This window comes from Engystomops pustulosus, chromosome 2 (genome assembly GCF_040894005.1).
Source record: "Engystomops pustulosus chromosome 2, aEngPut4.maternal, whole genome shotgun sequence".
NCBI classification, from domain to species: Eukaryota; Metazoa; Chordata; class Amphibia; order Anura; family Leptodactylidae; genus Engystomops; species Engystomops pustulosus.
In genome coordinates this window covers 259721523-259743900 of record NC_092412.1, presented here as the reverse complement: position 1 = coordinate 259743900, position 22378 = coordinate 259721523, and the positions used below count along the sequence as shown (strand labels likewise).

Here is a 22378-nt window from a genome sequence, read left to right as displayed (position 1 = left end):
ATTAATCAATAGGATGTGGGGGCCACAACCCTCGGTGCTCCGGGCCCCTCCTCTGCAGAGCTGAGCAGCCAGGCTGTCTATAGAGCCGTCCGCTGCCGTGGTCCTGCAAACAGTAGATCCTTGGGGGTGCCAGGTGTTAGACCCCCACTAATCTCACATTGATGACGATCATATGGAAAGGGTCATTAATATTCTTAGCCTGGAAAATCCCTTTAAAAGCATTTTGTTCTCCTTGCCTCATCAATACCTCTCTAATGTTACCTCTTAACACGATGCGTTGCGTCGCACGTTGCGTTTTTGACACATTCCACTGGCTTCAGCCTTGATCACATGCTAAGGTTACATCGCGTTTCCACTGCATCTGCTAAAACGCAATGTAACCTTAGCATGTCATCAAGGCTGAGGCCAATGGAATGTACCAGAAACGCAACGCATTGTGTGCACTCAGGGTATGTCACACATGGCGGTTTTAGGCGTTTTTTTTTTTGAAAGCGCATGTGTTTTTGTCCGATTTTCCTAATTTGCGCAATTAAAAACGGACAAAAGCGCATGCATTTTCAAAAAATGCATACGTTTTTAAAAAACTGATGCGTTTTTTAACGCATGCAGTTTTTATGATCTATAAACGCACTAACTATAAACGGCCTAAAAACGCCATGTGTGACATCACCCTAAATCCTGGAAACTTAGGCTCTTGACCCGGGGACGTTTTTAGAGAAACAAATAATTAATTAACAAACATAATAAAGTGCAAAAACCATTGTAACAAAAAAAACTGCCCATCCGAGCGCCCTCGCTTCTTCAGAGATAAAACCCTTCACCCAATTGGCGGCTGCTGGCCGGCAAACATCATGTGGGTACCTTCATTTCGCCTACGGGCATGTGAAAAATCCACCAATGCTGTGACATCTGTAAAAGAGAAAAACAACCAGAAACCGGAATGACGAGAAAAAACACCTGTAAAGAAATATATCCTGAGGGCAGGGGGGTGGGAGCCTTCTCACCGCTCAGTCCTGAGGGCAGAAGAAAAGAGGCCTCTCTCGTGCCCCCAAAGCTTCTAACACCTCCCACCCTTAGGGCACATTCACACGACGCGGGGAATGAGCCGTGGGTGTTTTGCATTAAAGTAACGCAAAACACCCGCTGCTTGTTCCCGATTGCAGGTGTTTCCCTAAAAACGTTGATGTGATCGGGCCACGGCCCGCCCCGGTGAGTGGGATTTGGTCTGCGTTTACAAACGCAGCCAAAACGTCCCGTGTGACCACGCCCTTAAAAACCTTAAAGTGACACAGTCCTTCTCTATACAATTTAGGGCTAGTGAAACCACATATAATAATGTAAACACTGTGGCAGGAAGGGTTTATAGGGGCAGCAAAGGGGATGAGAATTGACCGAATCTCATTCACACGGACAAAATACAAAGTCCTAGTTTATGCTGCAGGTGTTTATTGGCGGCGTCTGTGGTGACTTTGTGATGTTCTTAGATATGTAAGCGTCGTGGCTGTGGTTTTCCTTCACTTTCTTCTGTGGATTGTTATGAACAGGCTTGAGGCCTAGTAGTGTGTGACCATGTTACCATAGTTACCACTACTCCCACCATGAGTAATCCTGCTTTATGGGGCACTTTAGACTGGAAACTCCGAGGACCCCAGAATTTTTGGAGTGCCCTCTCTCTTTTTCTGATCCTTGTTGCCCATAGCAACCAAGCTGAAACTTTGTTGAAAAGATGAAAACTGAACGCTGTTTGTTAAGGAAACGGGGAGACTTTCTAAGAGTCTTTCTTGTCCACATTTTGTGGTGAGGTCCTAAGAACCAGATCACAGAAAAAGAGATTTTATTTAGGCCGCGGTCACACGTACCGCTAGGCGTACGTTCAAAACGCGACGCTAGCGCACAGGGGGGCGGTCCTCGGCCCAAATGCACATGCGTTTCCAGTGAAACACATGCAATTGATAAGCCGATCGCATGCGTTTCTCTGGAAAAGCGTGTGCGTTTGGGGTGAGGACCGTCCCCCTGTACGCTAGCGTCACATTATAAATGGACGCCTAGCGGTACGTGTGACCGCGGCCTTAGTTGTATTTATATTTGAATACATGTCGTAGTGGGTGGCTCTTGCAAGAAACACATGATTAGGATATGTCGCTGTAGGCCCCGAGGGCGACCACGGGATAACATCTGCCCCAACCCAAACCAGGGCCATGAGCGCAGCTTTAGGGGAAAGGTTTATGTTAAAATTGCCTGAGGGTGCAGATCACTGCAGAAGCGAAGAGTGGACGTGATTTTCGTGTTTGCGGTGGTGTCAGCCGCGCGGTTACTAATTTCTTGTGCTGATATTTAGCTCAAATCCGATGAGTAATTGGGTCACAGTCGTTTCCACCGTCTAAATAATTCAGATCTTCCCATGATTGACACGTTTTCAGCCAAATGCAGAGATAACGCAGGGTTAACAGACGGTGCGCTGCGGACATCCTGCTCTTCCCACGGCAGCCTGGCAACAGGAGCGCACACGGATAAATCTCCAAGAACATCCGAGCATCCCCCGGAGTTACCACGGCAACCACTTGGCTGCTTATTGATGTTTATCTGCGCATCCAACATCCAGGACCAGGAATACAGAGACCAGATCCCGGCAGCCATGACAGTCCAATCCCCAGCATGCATCACACTCATTGTCACCCAGCTTTCCCAGTCTCCAGAAAGAAAATACTACAGAGCCGTACAGGGACCCGAAGCTGAGTGACAAGCTGACCAAAGTGAACATCATAAGACTTCCCAGCATAAGGGGATGTCTCCTCACACGGCTGTGCTCTGTGATCTCTACAGCAGTGCAATGATGACTGCACGTGTTTCTTTAGAGATAACCATGGGTAACAGAAGAGAAACAATGATGCCAAGCACCAGCCTCCTTGTAAAGTGTCCAGGGGTGTGATTGTTACTTAATCCTGACAGATTGTCCCCAGTCCTGTCCCCATCAGCCCCTGCACCTGTGTTACTGGAGACATCACTGACACCATGGCAGCTGCTCCGCCTAAGGCGCCTGCAATGAAGGGGAAATGTGTTTTTGGGGAAAAAGTTCATTTTCTAGGCAAACATTGACTTAATTGCTGTTAAGCTGATCCCTCTGTATAACATTCTGGAGTATATGCAAATTGCCATTATAAAACTTTATGTTTGAAGGTCCCCTGTTGTAGGGGGGCTTGAAGTCACATGACTGTATATTCTGCACATTGTATGTATATATATATATATATATATATATAATAGTTGACTCCTCCCTCTAATCATTTGCTCCTCCCACAGGTGGATGCGCTGCGGGTTTTCGTTCGCTCGGATTCCGATGACCTGGAGTTCCCTCTCCTGTTTGTGGTTCGCCAGCAGAAAGGAGTCCTGTCATGGCAGGTGCCCCTCGCCTTTAGGGGCTAGTAAGTACAGCCAGCATGGTGACTCTAGTCACATCCAGAGCTGCATGCACTATTCTGCTCATATCACCTTCATTATTCTGTACCTTGTTCTACATCATGGCCTGCATAGATCATCCACTGCTGTGCTCTGTGCCCTCTGCATTGAACTAGTGCACAGCCACTTAAAGGAAACCTACCACTTCTGAAGGTAGGTATGAGATGCAAACACCGGGCACCAGCTCAGGGTGAGCTGGTGCCGGTGCTTAGTCTCGTTAGTGTTAAAACCGCGGTATCGCGGTTTTAACACTTTTTAAACTTTATAGTAGAAACTGCTTCGGCGCTGCGCGCGACCGTGCGCGCGCAACGCCTGCGGCATTTCCAATGTAGGCGCGCGCACGATCGTGCGCACGAAGCGCCGAAGCAGTTTCTGCTAGAAAGTTTAAAAAGTGTTAAAACCGCGATACCGCGGTTTTAACACTAACGAGACTAAGCACCGGCACCAGCTCACCCTGAGCTGGTGCCCGGTGTTTGCATCTCATACCTACCTTCAGAAGTGGTAGGTTTCCTTTAAGGCTCATTCTGACGTTATGGGGGCCATGATCTGTTTGCATAGTTTGACTTCTATGTCGTCCGGTGATGGTGCAGTGCGCGGTGTGTACCCGGACAGTCACCGAGGCGGCTGCTTGTCTGTCTATGGAGCATCTCAGTGTGCACAGTAAGGAGCACAGCAGTGTGAGGACACGCCTCCAGTGCACATGCTACAATCCTGGATATAAATGCATTTTACCAATTTTATTCCTTTTTTTTACCAGCTACCAAAGAACGTACACCTACCAGGACGTGAGCCGGACCCTCTGCCCCACCGACCCCAGGGGCCAGGCCCCGACCTCAGAGCAATTCTTATACATAGACATCGCCTCCATGGCGCCCTCCAGTGTCCAGTATGAGCTGATCGTCAGGCGACTGCCCGATTTTGAGCTGCAGTGAGCGTTTCTCTTCTTTTACTTTTGGTTTCATGACATAAAGGGTGAAGTTCTACTAAAAACTGGGAAAACGGGGGTCACCCCATGGGTCCGATATTTAAAAGTAGCAATGCGTTCCCCAGCTTTCCTAGACCACTGAATGCCATGATGGTGAGATTGCTTAACTAAGCAAATCTGCTGTTCAGGACTGTGGGAAAGCTGAATGCTGAGCTTTAATGAACTATAAATTGATGAACCTTGTATGTATTTTCTCTCTCTCAGGACGGACGTTCCCTTGAATTTCAGCGCCTCGCCCTCGCAGCCCCAGGTACGCCCCGCACCAGCTATCAGCTGCTCGTGTTTGCTTTTTGGGAGGGTGACACTGGCATAAAAGGTTCTCAGCCTTTAACCCTTTCTCTCCCACACAGTATTTCCTATACTCCTTCCCAGAAGGGGTGGACTCTGTCGTCATCAAGGTGAAGTCCGCAGAGACCTTCCCCTGCACCGTGGTGTCCGTCCAGGATATTGCAGTGAGTCGTCACCCCTGGAACAATCCAAAATAGTGATAACAGGGACAATAGCTTGCATAGTAAAAGCCGAGTAAACTGAGACTATAAAGTTACTGTCCCTTTAAGAGATATTAAAGATTCAGGCCGCGAATGCCGATACCTGAACAAAACCATCGCTCTATGGACATGAAAATTAAAGGGGTTCCCCGAACTAGGGGAAGTAATGAAAGCACAAATCATAGACTGGTATTGTCCTGAAATATGACCTTTCAGTGTTCTCAGGGGCTGTGACTTTTTTTTTAGGATTGATTGGTTATGTCTGTTGATTTTAGATGGGATTTGACCACAGTCCTGGCCAGACATGAATAATCGATCCTACAAAATGTGATCGTCTGCAGAATCGATCCCTAAAACCAATATTTGGGGGCTGGATCTTTATTACAGGGGCCCGGGGAATACACCCTGTTACTGTTTCTAGGATTGATTGGTGATGTCTCCTCAGGATTCTCTTAACTGTAAGACATAACAAGCCGATCCTTAAGAAAGCCACAGTCCCCAAGACTACAGTCAAGTGCAAGACCGTAGAGGGTCCGTATATGATTCATGTACTTCTTATATTACCTTCATATGTGTAATTTTTGAGAACCCCTTTAATTTCCAGTCTTCCATGTTGTATCAGTGCTCATCTACAAAGGGAAGAGGAGACCCCCAAATCAGAGCCTTATTCCAGGCTGGAATGATAACAAGGGATGATTTGTATCATGTATAGGACTACAAGTCCCAGCAAGCCTCCTAAGCTTAGTGTCCGCCCCCCCCCCCCCCAGGAGGGTCACATGACACATCTCACTCTCTCTCTTCCCCAGTGTCCCGTCTATGATCTGGACCACAACGTGGAGTTCAATGGCGTCTACCAGTCTATGACCAAGAAAGCAGCCATCACCATCCAGGTGGGGGCACCAGTCAGCAAGGGGTTAATGCCAAGGGTTATCCTTGTGTTCATATTAGGAAGTTGAATAATAGGAATACCCTCCTTAAAAGAGGGTGCTCCCCAGCAGGCTGCCCCTATGTTAACTGCACCCTCCTAGATCACAGGAGGTGGCTGTAGTCCTGCGGTGTGGAGGGGACATGCTGGGTGTTAAGGGGTTGTGCCTGTGTTGGGAGGGTATTCTGCATTTTGAGGGGTCTTTCTGGGTGTTGCAGGTGTCTGTCAAGATGTTGGAGGTATCATGCTGGGTGTTGAAGGGGGTCATACTGGGCGTTGGGAGGTCGTGCTGGGCATGTGGATATTGTGCTGGGCGTTGAGAGGTTGTAATGGACATTTGGAAGTTGTGCTGGGTGTTAGCAGGTCGTGGTGGGCATTGGTTGTTGTGCTGGGCTTTGGGAGGTCATGCTTGGTTTCCGACCAACGTCGGCAGGAGAGAGAGGCCCACCTCTTTGTGGCAGTTTAGTCTAAGGATGGCCGTCCACTCATTTGACAGGCAGCGGGGCTCCGGCTTTGCAATGGAGGACTTTACCAGGTCGCGCTGGGCGTAGGGATATTGTGCTGGGGGCGTTGAGAGGTCGCGCTGGGCATTGGCAGGTCATGCTGGATGTTAAGGGTTTGTTCCGAGTGGTGGGAGGTTGTGCTGGGCGTTAGGTGGTCGAGCTGGGCGGTGAAAGGCTGTGCTGGACGTTGGGAGGTTGTGCTGGGCGTTAGTTGTCATGCTGGGCGTTGGGTGCCGTGCTGGGCGATGGGAGGTCGTGCTGGGCGAAGGGAGGTCATGCTGGGCGTAGGGATATTGTGCTGGGTGTCAGGTGGTCATGTTGGGCGGTCGAAGGCTGTGCTGGATTTGGGAGGTTGTGTTGGTTGTTGGGAGGTCTTGTTGGGCGTTGGGAAGTTGTGTTGGGAGGTCTTGTTGGGTGTTGGGAGGTCTTGTTGGGCGTTGGTAAGTCGTGTTGGGCGTTGGGAGGTCATGTTGGGAGGTCTTGGTGGGCGTTGGGAAGTCATGTTGGGCGTTGGGAAGTCGTGTTGGGCTTGGGAGGTCGTGTTGGATGTTGGTCGGTCGTGTTGGGCATTTGGAGGGCGTGTTGGGCGTTGGGAGGTATTGTTGGGCGTTGGGAGGTCGTGTTGGGCGTTGGGAGGTCTTGTTGGGCGTTGGGAGGTCGTGTTGGGCGTTGGGAGGTCGTGTTGGGCACTGGGAGGTCTTGTTGGGCACTGGGAGGTCTTGTTGGGCGTTGGGAGGTCTTGTTGGGCGTTGGGAGGTCTTGTTGGGCGTTGGGAGGTCTTGTTGGGCGTTGGGAGGTCGTGTTGTGCACTGGGAAGTCGTGTTGGGCGTTGGGAGGTCTTGTTGGGTGTTGGGAGGTCGTGTTGGGCGTTGGGAGGTCATGTTGGGTGTTGGGAGGTCGTGTTGGGCGTTGGGAGGTCGTGTTGGGAACTGGGAAGTCGTGTTGGGCGTTGGGAGGTCGTGTTGGGCACTAGGAAGTCGTGTTGGGCGTTGGGAGGTCGTGTTGGGCGTTGGGAGGTCGTGTTGGGCGTTGGGAGGTCGTGTTGGGCGTTGGGAGGTCGTGTTGGGCGTTGGGAGGTCGTGTTTGGCGTTGGGAGGTCGTGTTTGGCGTTGGGAGGTCGTGTTGGGAACTGGGAAGTCGTGTTGGGAACTGGGAAGTCGTGTTGGGAACTGGGAAGTCGTGTTGGGCGTTGGGAGGTCGTGTTGGGCGTTGGGAGGTCGTGTTGGGCGTTGGGAGGTCGTGTTGGGCGTTGGGAGGTCGTGTTGGGCGTTGGGAGGTCGTGTTGGGCGTTGGGAGGTCGTGTTGGGCGTTGGGAGGTCGTGTTGGGCGTTGGGAGGTCGTGTTGGGCGTTGGGAGGTCTTGTTGGGTGTTGGGAGGTCGTGTTGGGCACTGGGAAGTCGTGTTGGGCGTTGGAAGGTCGTGTTGGGTGTTGGGTTGGGCGATGGGAGGTCGTGCTGGGCGTAGGGATATTGTGCTGGGTGTCAGGTGGTCATGTTGGGCGGTGCTGGATTTGGGAGGTTGTGTTGGTCGTTGGGAGGTCTTGTTGGGTGTTGGGAAGTCGTGTTGGGCGTTGGGAGTTTGTGTTGGGAGGTCTTGTTGGGTGTTGGGAGGTCATGTTGGGCATTGGGAAGTCGTGTTGGGCATTGGGAGGTCTTGTTGGGCGTTGGGAAGTCGTGTTGGGCGTTGGGAGGTCATGTTGGGCGTTGGGAGGTCATGTTGGGCGTTGGGAGGTCATGTTGGGAGTTGGGAAGTCGTGTTGGAAGTTGGGAAGTCGTGTTGGGAGTTGGGAAGTCGTGTTGGGAGGTCTTGTTGGGTGTTGGGAGGTCGTGTTGGGTGTTGGGAGGTCGTGTTGGGTGTTGGGAGGTCGTGTTGGGTGTTGGGAGGTCGTGTTGGGTGTTGGGAGGTCGTGTTGGGCGTTGGGAGGTCGTGTTGGGCGTTGGGAGGTCTTGTTGGGCGTTGGGAGGTCGTGTTGGGCACTGGGAGGTCGTGTTGGGCGTTGGGAGGTCGTGTTGGGAGGTCGTGTCGGGCATTGGGAGGTCGTGTTGGGCGTTGGAAGGTCGTGTTGGGCGTTGGAAGGTCGTGTTGGGCGTTGGAAGGTTGGGTTGGGCGTTGGGAGGTCGTGTTGGGCGTTGAGGGTTTGTGCCCGGCGTTGAGTGGTCATGCAGGGTGTTGGAAGTCATGTTTGGTTGTTGGGGGTCCTGAGCTCCTGGTGACATGTTGTCTCCCCCATACAGAGGAAGGATTTCCCTCGCGGTCAGTTCTACACGGTGTTCGTCATTAAACCGGAGGATTACGCATGCGGCGGCTCCGCCCCTGTTTCCACCATAGGTAAGAGACGCCCCCCGCTGGTCACACAGAGGAACTGATAGTTTGCATTAAGTACAATGCAGGGGACTTGCAGCTCTGGGGGTGAGCTGTGACTGCACCGGACAGCGCCCCCACAGGGTCTCCCCTATACATTATATCTCTCTTCTTACTTAGGGACGGGTAACCAAACCTGGAACCTGAAGCGGGTGAAGCACATGGAGGTGACCATCACCCCGTCCATCAGCAGTGAGTGCCCCCGGGGTCCCCCCATATACTGTGGTCACCATAGCAACAATCACATGTCTAATTCCTACTCCCCAGGTTCCGTCTACCTCCACGCCTCCCTCCTCTGCCTCCTCTTCTTCCTCATCTTCTACCTGGGGGCCTTCCTTGCGTTCTTCATTCACCATCTAAGGTGGGACCCCCAAAATTCTAAAGCGCTGCTCCACCTCGTGGTGACTGTGGGTAGTACATGTTATTAGTAGCGCTGCTCCCCCTTGTGGTGACTGTGGGTAGTACATGTTATTAGTAGCACTGCTCCCCCTTGTGGTGACTGTGGGTAGTACATGTTATTATTAGTGCTGCTCCCCCTTGTGGTGACTGTGGGTAGTACATGTTATTAGTAGCGCTGCTCCCCCTTGTGGTGACTGTGGGTAGTACATGTTATTAGTAGCGCTGCTCCCCCTTGTGGTGACTGTGGGTAGTACATGTTATTAGTAGCGCTGCTCCACCTCGTGGTGACTGTGGGTAGTACATGTTATTAGTAGCGCTGCTCCCCCTTGTGGTGACTGTGGGTAGTACATGTTATTAGTAGCGCTGCTCCCCCTTGTGGTGACTGTGTGTAGTACATGTTATTAGTAGCGCTGCTCCCCCTTGTGGTGACTGTGGGTAGTACATGTTATTAGTAGCACTGCTCCCCCTTGTGGTGACTGTGGGTAGTACATGTTATTAGTAGCGCTGCTCCCCCCTTGTGGTGACTGTGGGTAGTACATGTTATTAGTAGCGCTGCTCCCCCTTGTGGTGACTGTGGGTAGTACATGTTATTAGTAGCGCTGCTTCCCCTTGTGGTGACTGTGGGTAGTACATGTTATTAGTAGCGCTGCTCCCCCTTGTGGTGACTGTGGGTAGTACATGTTATTAGTAGCACTGCTCCCCCTTGTGGTGACTGTGGGTAGTACATGTTATTAGTAGCGCTGCTCCCCCTTGTGGTGACTGTGGGTAGTACATGTTATTAGTAGCGCTGCTCCCCCTTGTGGTGACTGTGGGTAGTACATGTTATTAGTAGCGCTGCTCCTCCTTGTGGTGACTGTAGGTAGTACATGTTATTAGTAGCGCTGCTCCCCCTTGTGGTGACTGTGGGTAGTACATGTTATTAGTAGCACTGCTTCCCCTTGTGGTGACTGTGGGTAGTACATGTTATTAGTAGCGCTGCTCCTCCTTGTGGTGACTGTGGGCAGTGCATGTTATTAGTAGCGCTGCTCCCCCTTGTGGTGACTGTGGGTAGTACATGTTATTAGTAGCGCTGCTCCCCCTTGTGGTGACTGTGGGTAGTGCATGTTATTAGTAGCGCTGCTCCCCCTTGTGGTGACTGTGGGTAGTACATGTTATTAGTAGCGCTGCTCCTCCTTGTGGTGACTGTGGGTAGTACATGTTATTAGTAGCGCTGCTCCCCCTTGTGGTGACTGTGGGTAGTACATGTTATTAGTAGCGCTGCTCCCCCTTGTGGTGACTGTGGGTAGTGCATGTTATTAGTAGCGCTGCTCCCCCTTGTGGTGACTGTGGGTAGTACATGTTATTAGTAGCGCTGCTCCCCCTTGTGGTGACTGTGGGTAGTACATGTTATTAGTAGCGCTGCCTCCCTTGTGGTGACTGTGGGTAGTACATGTTATTAGTAGCGCTGCTCCCCCTTGTGGTGACTGTGGGTAGTACATGTTATTAGTAGCGCTGCTCCCCCTTGTGGTGACTGTGGGTAGTACATGTTATTAGTAGCACTGCTCCCCCTTGTGGTGACTGTGGGTAGTACATGTTATTAGTAGCGCTGCTCCTCCTTGTGGTGACTGTGGGTAGTACATGTTATTAGTAGCGCTGCTCCCCCTTGTGGTGACTGTGGGTAGTACATGTTATTAGTAGCACTGCTCCCCCCTTGTGGTGACTGTGGGTAGTACATGTTATTAGTAGCGCTGCTCCCCCTTGTGGTGACTGTGGGTAGTGCATGTTATTAGTAGCGCTGCTCCCCCTTGTGGTGACTGTGGGTAGTACATGTTATTAGTAGCGCTGCTCCCCCTTGTGGTGACTGTGGGTAGTACATGTTATTAGTAGCGCTGCTCCCCCTTGTGGTGACTGTGGGTAGTACATGTTATTAGTAGCACTGCTCCCCCTTGTGGTGACTGTGGGTAGTACATGTTATTAGTAGCGCTGCTCCCCCTTGTGGTGACTGTGGGTAGTACATGTTATTAGTAGCGCTGCTCCCCCTTGTGGTGACTGTGGGTAGTACATGTTATTAGTAGCGCTGCTTCCCCTTGTGGTGACTGTGGGTAGTACATGTTATTAGTAGCGCTGCTCCCCCTTGTGGTGATTGTGGGTAGTACATGTTATTAGTAGCGCTGCTCCCCCTTGTGGTGACTGTGGGTAGTACATGTTATTAGTAGCACTGCTCCCCCTTGTGGTGACTGTGGGTAGTACATGTTATTAGTAGCGCTGCTCCCCCTTGTGGTGACTGTGGGTAGTACATGTTATTAGTAGCGCTGCTCCTCCTTGTGGTGACTGTGTGTAGTACATGTTATTAGTAGCGCTGCTCCCCCTTGTGGTGACTGTGGGTAGTACATGTTATTAGTAGCGCTGCTCCCCCTTGTGGTGACTGTGGGTAGTACATGTTATTAGTAGTGCTGCTCCCCCTTGTGGTGACTGTGGGTAGTACATGTTATTAGTAGCGCTGCTCCCCCTTGTGGTGACTGTGGGTAGTGCATGTTATTAGTAGCGCTGCTACCCCCTTGTGGTGACTGTGGGTAGTACATGTTATTAGTTGCACTGCTCCCCCTTGTGGTGACTGTGGGTAGTACATGTTATTAGTAGCGCTGCTCCCCCTTGTGGTGACTGTGGGTAGTGCATGTTATTAGTAGCGCTGCTCCCCCTTGTGGTGACTGTGGGTAGTACATGTTATTAGTAGCGCTGCTCCCCCTTGTGGTGACTGTGGGTAGTACATGTTATTAGTAGCACTGCTCCTCCTTGTGGTGACTGTGGGTAGTACATGTTATTAGTAGCGCTGCTCCCCCTTGTGGTGACTGTGGGTAGTACATGTTATTAGTAGCGCTGCTTCCCCTTGTGGTGACTGTGGGTAGTACATGTTATTAGTAGCGCTGCTCCCCCTTGTGGTGACTGTGGGTAGTACATGTTATTAGTAGCGCTGCTCCCCCTTGTGGTGACTGTGGGTAGTACATGTTATTAGTAGCGCTGCTCCCCCTTGTGGTGACTGTGGGTCATTGACATTGATAAATAATTTGCTGTTTCAGGTTGCAGAAGAAGTCTCTGAACATGAGCGGGAGCCCGGATGATGGTGCGTCTGAGTTTATACAATGATCCCCCCTTATCTGTAGATAATACAGGGGGGGCAGATAAGTTATGTTGTCTTCCTATTACAGGAGAGGGGACGGTGGCGGCTTCACACCCCATAACCACCAGCACCCCAGAGGGAAGCAGCTACGGGGCGATAGGTAAGACTACCCGGAAACTGCAGGGGGCTGATAACAGGGAACAAAAGAAGGAGCAGCAGATGCCAGTGGTTGTGACTATTCTGTCTTCCCAGATGAGTCGCGTCAGAGAAAAGCGAAGTCTCTGCCGCCCATCCCCCGCCCGCGGGTCTACTCCGACAGTTCTGCGGATGAGGAGAGCGACATTGATGGAATCCCCGAGATGGAGGGCGACAAAAATGTCATCCAGGCAAAGGTACAAGTGACACGACCCTGTCCCCATATTGCCATGGAGCGGCCATTGTTACTTACTGTCCTCCCCTCCCCCCAGGCCTTCCTCTACGTCTCGGATCTGTCCATCAAGGACCGCAGGACCATCAGTAAGAAGTACAAGATCTACTTCTGGTGAGTCCTGCGCCTCTCCCGACCCCTCGCACCTCCGACCCCCTCAGATTCATGATCCCTTCTCCTCCCCACAGGAACATCATCACCATCGCCGTCTTCTACGCTCTGCCCGTCATCCAGCTCGTTATCACCTACCAGACGGTAAGTACTGCCACCACCCGCTGTATTCATTCCGTGAGATGCGGTAGATGGAAATTACTTCCCCTCAGTCCAAACATTTAAATAGATATCCTTGGTACCAAATCAAGGTAAATGCTTATATACAGTACGTAAACCAAGCTTAGAGGGATAGATACAGAACCGGAAACAAGCTTACTGCATAGATACAAGCCCGGAACCAAGCTTACTGCGTAGATACAGGACCGGAACCAAGCTTACTGCGTAGATACAGGACCAGAACCAAGCTTACTGTGTAGATACAGGACCGGAACCAAGCTTACTGCATAGATACAAGCCCAGAACCAAGCTTACTGCGTAGATACAGGACCGGAACCAAGCTTACTGTGTAGATACAGGACCGGAACCAAGCTTACTGCATAGATACAAGCCCGGAACCAAGCTTACTGCGTAGATACAGGACCGGAACCAAGCTTACTGTGTAGATACAGGACCAGAACCAAGCTTACTGCGTAGATACAGGACCGGAACCAAGCTTACTGTGTAGATACAGGACCGGAACCAAGCTTACTGCAAAGATACAGGTCAAGGACCAAGCTTACTGCATAGATACAGGACCGGACCCAGCTTACTGCGTAGATACTGGACAAGAACCAAGCTTACTGCGTAGATACAGGACAAGAACCAAGCTTACTGCGTAGATACAGTACAAGAACCAAGCTTACTGCATAGATACAGTACAAGAACCAAGCTTACTGCGTAGATACAGGACCGGAAACAAGCTTACTGGGTAGATACTGGACAAGAACCAAGCTTACTGCATAGATACAGGCCCGGAACCAAGCTTACTGCATAGATACAGGACAAGAACTAAGCTTACTGCATAGATACAGGACCAGAACCAAGATTACTGCATAGATACAGGTCAAGAACCAAGATTACTGCATAGATACAGGACCAGAACCAAGCTTACTGCATAGATACAGGACCGGAACCAAATTTACTGCGTAGATACAGGACAAGAACCAAGCTTACTGTGTAGATACAGCACAAGAAACAAATTTACTACGTAGATACAGGACTGGAACCAAGCCTATTACATAGATACAGCACTGGATTTCTCTAGCATGATGCTTAAAAGGGTTGTCCCAATTTTCCACAGTAGATAGAAAAAAATCCATTTTAACTGGATTTTAGTCCCTGCTCGTCTTCCATGTTGTCAGATTCCCCGCCCCTGCCTTTCCTTCTTGATGACCGTTGCCCCACCCCTGCCTTTCTTTCTTGAATCTTGATGCCCCGCCCCTGCCTTTCCTTCTTGAATCTCGATGCCCCGCCCCTGCCTTTCCTTCATGAATAATGATGCCCCGCCCCTGCCTTTCCTCCATGTTGACCATTGCCCCGCCCCTGCCTTTCCTTCTTGAATCTCGATGCCCCGCCCCTGCCTTTCCTTCTTGAGGACCGTTGCCCCACCCCTGCCTTTCTTTCTTGAATCTTGATGCCCCGCCCCTGCCTTTCCTTCTTGAATCTCGATGCCCCGCCCCTGCCTTTCCTTCATGAATAATGATGCCCCGCCCCTGCCTTTCCTCCATGTTGACCATTGCCCCGCCCCTGCCTTTCCTTCTTGAATCTCGATGCCCCGCCCCTGCCTTTCCTTCATGAATCTCGTTGCCCCACCCCTGCCTTTCCTCCATGTTGACCATTGCCCCGCCCCTGCCTTTCCTTCTTGAATCTCGATGCCCCGCCCCTGCCTTTCCTTCTTGAATCTCGATGCCCCACCCCTGCCTTTCCTTCTTGAATCTCGATGCCCCGCCCCTGCCTTTCCTCCATGCTTTCCTCTCATTCCCTCTGTGCTGTCCTCAGGTGGTGAATGTCACCGGGAACCAGGACATCTGTTACTATAACTTCCTCTGCGCTCATCCTCTAGGGGTCCTCAGGTAAGTGTCCTTGGTATTGGTGGCCATGTTGTCACCCAGCTTTCCCACATACCGGTCCTTTGTTCTGTGATTTTAGCTCCTTTAATAACATCCTGAGTAACCTGGGCCACGTCCTCCTGGGATTCCTCTTCCTCCTCATCGTCCTGCACCGGGATCTGCAGCACCGCAGCTTTCTGGAGGCCAACGACGTCTACGCCCTGGTACGGGAGCCACCAATGTGACAAGGGGGAGGGGCCTCTGCAGTGTCACATTATTAATGTCTCCTTCTCTACAGGAATTCGGGATCCCCAAACACTTTGGCCTCTTCTACACGATGGGCATCGCCCTGACCATGGAGGGTGTCCTCAGCGCCTGTTACCACGTCTGCCCCAACTACTCCAACTTCCAGTTTGGTAAGAGGTGGCGACCCCTGGTGGGATGTTCAGGTATAGCTCCTCCCCTTGTTCCGGTCCCTAAATCCTGCCTCTCCCCCCGCAGACACCTCCTTCATGTACATGATCGCCGGCCTCTGCATGCTGAAGCTCTACCAGACGCGGCACCCGGACATCAACGCCAGCGCCTACGCCGCCTACGCCTCCTTCGCTCTGGTCATCTTCCTGGCCGTCCTGGGGGTGGTGAGTGCTCTAGTCACTACTAAATCAGCATCTGACGATGCCTCCAGGATAAGTGGGCGGGCTTTAGAGATGACACCTAATCTTCATGTTCTTTGCTCCAGTCACATCCAAAGCTGCATTTTTCTACCTGACAAGAGTTTAAAGGGGTTGTCCCAGGATTCTGTGTTGTCCCTCCTCCCTCATCCACAGGTTTGGTTGTGAGATGCTGATCTCGGACCCAGAACCGGACTCATAGGGGATAGCACTGAATCTTAGTAAAGCCCCCTGTCTCTGTCTCAGGCAGCAGGTTTGATGCAGCTTTGGATGTGACTTGTGCTATATCGTCTTCTCCAGGTTTTCGGGAAGGATAACTGGTGGTTCTGGGTCCTCTTCTCCATCATCCACGTGGTGGGCTCCCTGGCGCTCAGCACTCACATCTACTACATGGGACGCTTCCGGATCGGTGAGACCCTCCTGTAGCTTCCTGGTGGCAGACACCAGAGAGCGATAGCTGTACTGTAGGGTATATAGACACACTGGCTCTTTGTCCCGTCCTCCTTGCTGACGCTCTCCATCTCTCCGCTTTCTCCTCCGCTCTCCTCTCAGACGTGTCCAACGCAGGTAAAATCTTCTTTCCGCTTTTTTTGTTTGTTTGTATTTTACTTGCGTCCTGGGATACAATGGGTTAAGGTTCCAGGCTGCACCCGCTGTAGTCTCCGGTCCTAGGCCAAGTATCGGGGTGACTCCCGGGGCTCCGCCCATAGATCTCCGCTTCCCGCCGTCACGTGACTGAATCTTGTCTTTCCTGCGCAGATTTCGGGATCTTCCGGCGAATCTTCCAGATCCTGTACACGGACTGCGTCCAGCAGTGCAGCCGCCCCATGTACATGGTAGGTGAAGGCGCGACCACAAAAGAGGAGGGGCTTGGTGCACCAGTGATATCGTTAGTGGGCGGAGCTACTTGCCTCCCGATACGATCCGCGATTATATCACCGGATTTGTTGTCAAGGCTCCTCCCCTTTCTGTTAGATAAACACTAAAGAGGCGGAGCCCTGAGAGCTTTGCTGCCTCATTATAATAAATAGCCCCACCCCTTCCGCGTCCATCGTGTTTTCAATGATTTTGGTGGTTTTTGTTCTACCCCCAGGACCGGATGGTTCTGCTCATCGTGGGGAACATCGTCAACTGGTTCTTGTGAGTACTGGTTCCAATGTAGCGCCATTTTGTGGACCCCGCCTTCCCCGTGACCTCTGACCTCCCTCTTGCAGCGCCATCTTTGGTCTGGTTTATCGCCCTCGGGACTTTGCCTCGTACTTGCTGGGGATCTTCATCTGTAACCTGCTGCTGTACCTGGCCTTCTACATCATCATGAAGGTAACGGGGGAGGGAGACTCTTATCAGGGCCTGGGAAAGCTGAGTGCTAGCCATTATATCTGCCACACAACTTTCCCAGGGCCCTGACAAACCCTGGGAGTCATCATGTGGAGACTATGCACATGTATCTTCTCTCTTCCTTTCCCAGCTCCGCAGCTCAGAGAAGATCCGTCCGCTGCCGCTCTTCTGTATCTTGGCCACCGCTGGACTCTGGGCCGCCGCTCTCTACTTCTTCTTCCAGAACCTGAGCAGCTGGGAGGTGAGACGGGAGATCGCCCCCCGCTGGCTGCTGCCGGTATTACACCAGAGAACGCTGCAGCATGCGCTGACATCTAGTGGCCAAACAGGAAACTGACAAAAGGGAGCAAAAATGTCCTGAGACTGAAGTGAGACTGATGGGGGAGGGGTCAGACAGATGGGGGAGGGGTCAGACAGATGTGGTAGAGGTTAGACAGAAGGGGAGAGGTCAGACAGATGCGGGAGGGGTCAGACAGATGGGGGAGGGGTCAGAGAGATGCGGGAGGGGTCAGACTTATGGGGGAGGGTCATACGGATGCGGGAGGGCACAGACAGATGCAGGAGGGGTCAGAAAGATGCTGGAGAGGTCATAGAGATGCGGGAGGGGTCAGAGAGATGCGGGAGGGGTCAGAGAGATGCGGGAGGGGTCAGAGAGATGCGGGAGGGGTCAGAGAGATGCGGGAGGGGTCAGAGAGATGCGGGAGGGGTCAGACAGATGCGGGAGGGGTCAGACAGATGCGGGAGGGGTCAGAGAGATGGGGGAAGGGTCAGAGAGATGGGGGAAGGGTCAGACAGATGGGGGAGGGGTCAGACAGATGGGGGAAGGGTCAGACAGATGGGGGAAGGGTCAGACAGATGGGGGAAGGGTCAGACAGATGGGAGAAGGGTCAGACAGATGGGGGAAGGGTCAGACAGATGGGGGAAGGGTCAGACAGATGGGGGAAGGGTCAGACAGATGGGGGAAGGGTCAGACAGATGGGGGAAGGGTCAGAGAGATGGGGGAAGGGTCAGACAGATGGGGGAAGGGTCAGACAGATGGGGGAAGGGTCAGACAGATGGGGGAAGGGTCAGACAGATGGGGGAAGGGTCAGACAGATGGGGGAAGGGTCAGACAGATGGGGGAAGGGTCAGACAGATGGGGGAAGGGTCAGACAGATGGGGGAAGGGTCAGAGAGATGGGGGAAGGGTTAGACAGATGGGGGAAGGGTCAGACAGATGGGGGAAGGGTCAGACAGATGGGGGAAGGGTCAGACAGATGGGGGAAGGGTCAGACAGATGGGGGAAGGGTCAGACAGATGGGGGAAGGGTCAGACAGATGGGGGAAGGGTCAGACAGATGGGGGAGAGGTCGGACAGGTGGGGGAGGGGTGCGGGAGGTGTCCAACTTGTTCCAGGACCTGCCCTAGAACCTAGGTCCCCAGGACATACCAGGTCCATATAGTGAATAACAGGGCAGATTCCAGGTCATTTAGTGAACAGGGAAAACCTTAAAATTTGCAGCTCCTCCCCACAAAGTTATGTTTAAAGCTGTTGCAGAGCCGCATAATAATACACATCTCAGCTGCTGCAGAACCTCATGCACAGGAGACACATAGATGCAGATGCAAACACACACATGCACATAGACACACGCGCGCATTGGTATATACTAAAGATTATATACATATATTTCCACCACACATATACACTTACCCACAGTGACACAGGAGGCTCTAGGAGATGCTGGGCCCCATAGCGGAATTCTGAATGAAGCCCCCATTCCCCTTAAAATAAAATGTAAATATCTGTACAATCCCACACATTAATACACATATTTATGCACTGATATATACATTGCCATATACCTACAGTATATACACATGTATACACTACTAACACACATACACACAGTGTATACATACCATACACACACGTACAGCATATACTCACCATATACACACTTACATTCAGTACCATATACACTGAACATGATGGTACACATCGTCCTGATTGCTGGGCCCCCTGACGCTGTGGGCCTCTTAGCAGCTGCTACCCCTGGAGTTACTGCCATGCACAGTGACTTCTCTCTGCCTCAGAAGGCGAAGGGTTACACATGGATCACTGCTTCCTCTTCCTCTCTGGCTGTGCCCCGCCCCCTCCTCTCTTCTCACTGACCCAACTGCTGCAGAAGGGAAGAGGAGATGGAGCCCAGGCTGCGCCCCAGGGGATTGCATGCCCCATCCAGTGCTTAAAGTAGCTCCGGGGCCTAGCGTGGGAGCTGTCAGCATGTGGAGGGTGCAGGAGCAGCTACACTGCATGGATACAGGAGTAGTATCCAGCTATGAAACAGTCACATGACGTGCATAGTCTGTGCCCGGTGTGAGATGCTGTAGGTTACCTGCTGTGTAGATAGTGTCCAGGAAGCAGGAGCTTGGAGGAGGCGGCTGCATGGTGCAGGCAGAGCTTCGGAGGAAGGGACGGGCACAGGATTCTCCTGCACAGAGAGCAGCATCACATGGTGTCCCCTGCATGAGAATCAGCAGGGTTAGCCGCTCCCACCAGAAGCCCCACCCACCAGAAGCCCCTCCCAGCAGCCGCTCAGTAATAATCTCCACCTCCTCCCAAACGGATTCACAGACAGAACCAGCAGAGCGAGGAGATGAGCGCAGAATATTGTGATCTCGTTATTAAAGATATCCCATTCTTTCCAGGAAAGTCCGGCCCAGTCCCGAGAGAAAAACCGTGACTGTATCCTCATGCACTTTTTTGACGACCATGACATCTGGCACTTCCTCTCCTCGACGGCCATGTTCTTCTCGTTCCTGGTAAGCGGTGGGGGAGGAGTCTGACTTGTAGTGGGGGAGGAGTCTGACTTGTAGTGGGGGAGGAGTCTGACTTGTAGTGCGGGAGGAGTCTGACTTGTAGAGGGGGAGGAGTCTGACTTGTAGTGGGGGAGGGGTCTGACCTGTAGTGGGGGGGGAGTCTGACTTGTAGTGGGGGAGGAGTCTGACTTGTAGTGGGGGAGGAGTCTGACTTGTAGTGGGGGAGGAGTCTGACTTGTAGTGGGGGAGGAGTCTGACTTGTAGTGGGGGAGGAGTCTGACTTGTAGTGGGGGAGGAGTCTGACTTGTAGTGGGGGAGGAGTCTGACTTGTAGAGGGGGAAGGGTCTGACTTGTAGCGGGGGAGGAGTCTGACTTGTGGGGGAGGAGTCTGACTTGTAGTGGGGGAGGAGTCTGACTTGTAGTGGGGGAGGAGTCTGACTTGCAGAGTGCACAGAGCACAGCAGTGTTCCCCGGGGTAACGCTTCTTCCTCCTCAGGTTCTCCTCACACTGGACGATGACCTGGACGACGTGCGCAGAGACAAGATCCCCGTCTTCTGAGGAGCCTCAGGCGTCTCCGTTGTCCTGTGTCCTGGCGGGAGTTGAACTTGGTTTATCTTCCTGATACGGAAGAAGAGGAGGAGTCAGAAGCGGCAGGAGGAGGAGTCGCCCTGTCCTGTCTGCAGTCCACCTGGCTGTCCACTCCTGCCCGGGTCTGGGGTCTCCCGTGGCGCTGAGGCTTGTCTGCCCCCTGCTGCTCAGGACGGGTGTTACTGCCAAATGACTTATTACTAATTATTGCCAATTTTTAGAAACTTTTTATCCGTCTCCCGCTGCACGCGCCCCCCCCCCCCCCTGTCCAGTTAACTCTTTCAGTGCTGCCTGTGTTGTAGAATTGTGGTTCTTCTTCTTAATTTATTGAAGTGTAATTTGTACAGTTTTTTTGTAATGAGAACCTTAAGACGATCATCGAGAACCTGCAGAACCCGTCACGGTATTGTCACCGGCGTCTGCTGCGGCACAAGCTGCTTCCCATCCCCCATCCCTCTGCGTTATCTTACACCCAAGTCCCAGCTTTCAGCTCCCCACTGAACACGAATGGTTAAAGACACTTCTGCCCTGTTAAAGGGGCGGAGCCTGACCACGACCTTGTGATCACTGAGAGTCCATCGCTGATCATGAGATCGGGGGTCTCCACTGCAGCCACGCCCACACAGAAGACCCCGTTCTCATCACTAATGAGGAATCGGGAATAAAATTCTGTGATTATCTCCTTCCGTTCTTGACCTTCATAAATGAGACTTGTTACAGACGTTTCCTCTTTCTTTCCTCCTTTATCAGTCTTCACTGTAGTTTGGCGTGAACCAAAAAGATCCGGATGCACAGAACTGCAAGTTATTCATAAAGAGAGAAGCTCCGCATCATCAGGAAAGACATACAAGAATAGAATTTTACACTGCAGGAGGCATGCACTTTGTTTTTTAAATAAAGTTTAACTATTGACAAGAAACGGTGATTGAGAGAATATCGACTTCATAATACATGGTCACAAGCAATAGCTTCACCAGCAGAATAGTGAGTGCAGCTCTGGGTATAATACTGGATGTAACTCAGGATCAGTACAGGATAAGTAATGTCATGTATGTACACAGTGACTGCACCAGCAGCAGAATAGTGAGTGCAGCTCTGGGGTATAATACAGGATGTAACTCAGGATCAGTACAGGATAAGTAATGTCATGTATGTACACAGTGACTGCACCAGCAGCAGAATAGTGAGTGCAGCTCTGGGGTATAATACAGGATGTAACTCAGGATCAGTACAGGATAAGTAATGTCATGTATGTACACAGTGACTGCACCAGCAGCAGAATAGTGAGTGCAGCTCTGGAGTATAATACAGGATGTAACTCAGGATCAGTACAGGATAAGTAATGTCATGTATGTACACAGTGACTGCACCAGCAGCAGAATAGTGAGTGCAGCTCTGGAGTATAATACAGGATGTAACTCAGGATCAGTACAGGATAAGTAATGTCATGTATGTACACAGTGACTGCACCAGCAGCAGAATAGTGAGTGCAGCTCTGGAGTATAATACAGGATGTAACTCAGGATCAGTACAGGATAAGTAATGTCATGTATGTACAGTGACTGCACCAGCAGCAGAATAGTGAGTGCAGCTCTGGAGTATAATACAGGATGTAACTCAGGATCAGTACAGGATAAGTAATGTCATGTATGTACAGTGACTGCACCAGCAGCAGAATAGTGAGTGCAGCTCTGGAGTATAATACAGGATGTAACTCAGGATCAGTACAGGATAAGTAATGTCATGTATGTACACAGTGACTGCACCAGCAGCAGAATAGTGAGTGCAGCTCTGGGGTATAATACAGGATGTAACTCAGGATCAGTACAGGATAAGTAATGTCATGTATGTACACAGTGACTGCACCAGCAGCAGAATAGTGAGTGCAGCTCTGGGGTATAATACAGGATGTAACTCAGGATCAGTACAGGATAAGTAATGTCATGTATGTACACAGTGACTGCACCAGCAGCAGAATAGTGAGTGCAGCTCTGGGGTATAATACAGGATGTAACTCAGGATCAGTACAGGGTAAGTAATGTCATGTATGTACACAGTGACTGCACCAGCAGCAGAATAGTGAGTGCAGCTCTGGGGTATAATACAGGATGTAACTCAGGATCAGTACAGGATAAGTAATGTCATGTATGTACACAGTGACTGCACCAGCAGCAGAATAGTGAGTGCAGCTCTGGGGT

General features: G+C 51.5%; 1 protein-coding gene across 2 annotated transcripts in view; it reads left to right on the top strand.

The window, feature by feature from the left end:
• SIDT1 (SID1 transmembrane family member 1) overlaps positions 1 to 21105 on the top strand; it is a 65505-nt gene extending 44400 nt beyond the window's left edge. The window contains exons 3-27 of one of the 2 annotated variants that reach the window (XM_072138954.1): positions 3301 to 3422; positions 4214 to 4384; positions 4646 to 4691; positions 4792 to 4893; positions 5736 to 5819; positions 8592 to 8685; positions 8839 to 8910; positions 8986 to 9079; positions 12174 to 12217; positions 12303 to 12374; positions 12467 to 12606; positions 12682 to 12755; positions 12830 to 12896; positions 14733 to 14806; positions 14883 to 15006; positions 15081 to 15198; positions 15284 to 15420; positions 15754 to 15862; positions 16006 to 16020; positions 16213 to 16289; positions 16547 to 16593; positions 16668 to 16773; positions 16922 to 17032; positions 19481 to 19594; positions 20088 to 21105. In XM_072138954.1, the coding sequence (XP_071995055.1) occupies positions 3301 to 3422; positions 4214 to 4384; positions 4646 to 4691; positions 4792 to 4893; positions 5736 to 5819; positions 8592 to 8685; positions 8839 to 8910; positions 8986 to 9079; positions 12174 to 12217; positions 12303 to 12374; positions 12467 to 12606; positions 12682 to 12755; positions 12830 to 12896; positions 14733 to 14806; positions 14883 to 15006; positions 15081 to 15198; positions 15284 to 15420; positions 15754 to 15862; positions 16006 to 16020; positions 16213 to 16289; positions 16547 to 16593; positions 16668 to 16773; positions 16922 to 17032; positions 19481 to 19594; positions 20088 to 20150 (2277 nt within the window). In that variant the 3' untranslated portion in view covers positions 20151 to 21105. The remainder of the gene's footprint in view (positions 1 to 3300; positions 3423 to 4213; positions 4385 to 4645; positions 4692 to 4791; positions 4894 to 5735; positions 5820 to 8591; positions 8686 to 8838; positions 8911 to 8985; positions 9080 to 12173; positions 12218 to 12302; positions 12375 to 12466; positions 12607 to 12681; positions 12756 to 12829; positions 12897 to 14732; positions 14807 to 14882; positions 15007 to 15080; positions 15199 to 15283; positions 15421 to 15753; positions 15863 to 16005; positions 16021 to 16212; positions 16290 to 16546; positions 16594 to 16667; positions 16774 to 16921; positions 17033 to 19480; positions 19595 to 20087) is intronic. The other variant, XM_072138955.1, reaches the window with a different exon arrangement.
• The last annotated feature ends 1273 nt before the right edge of the window (positions 21106 to 22378 follow it).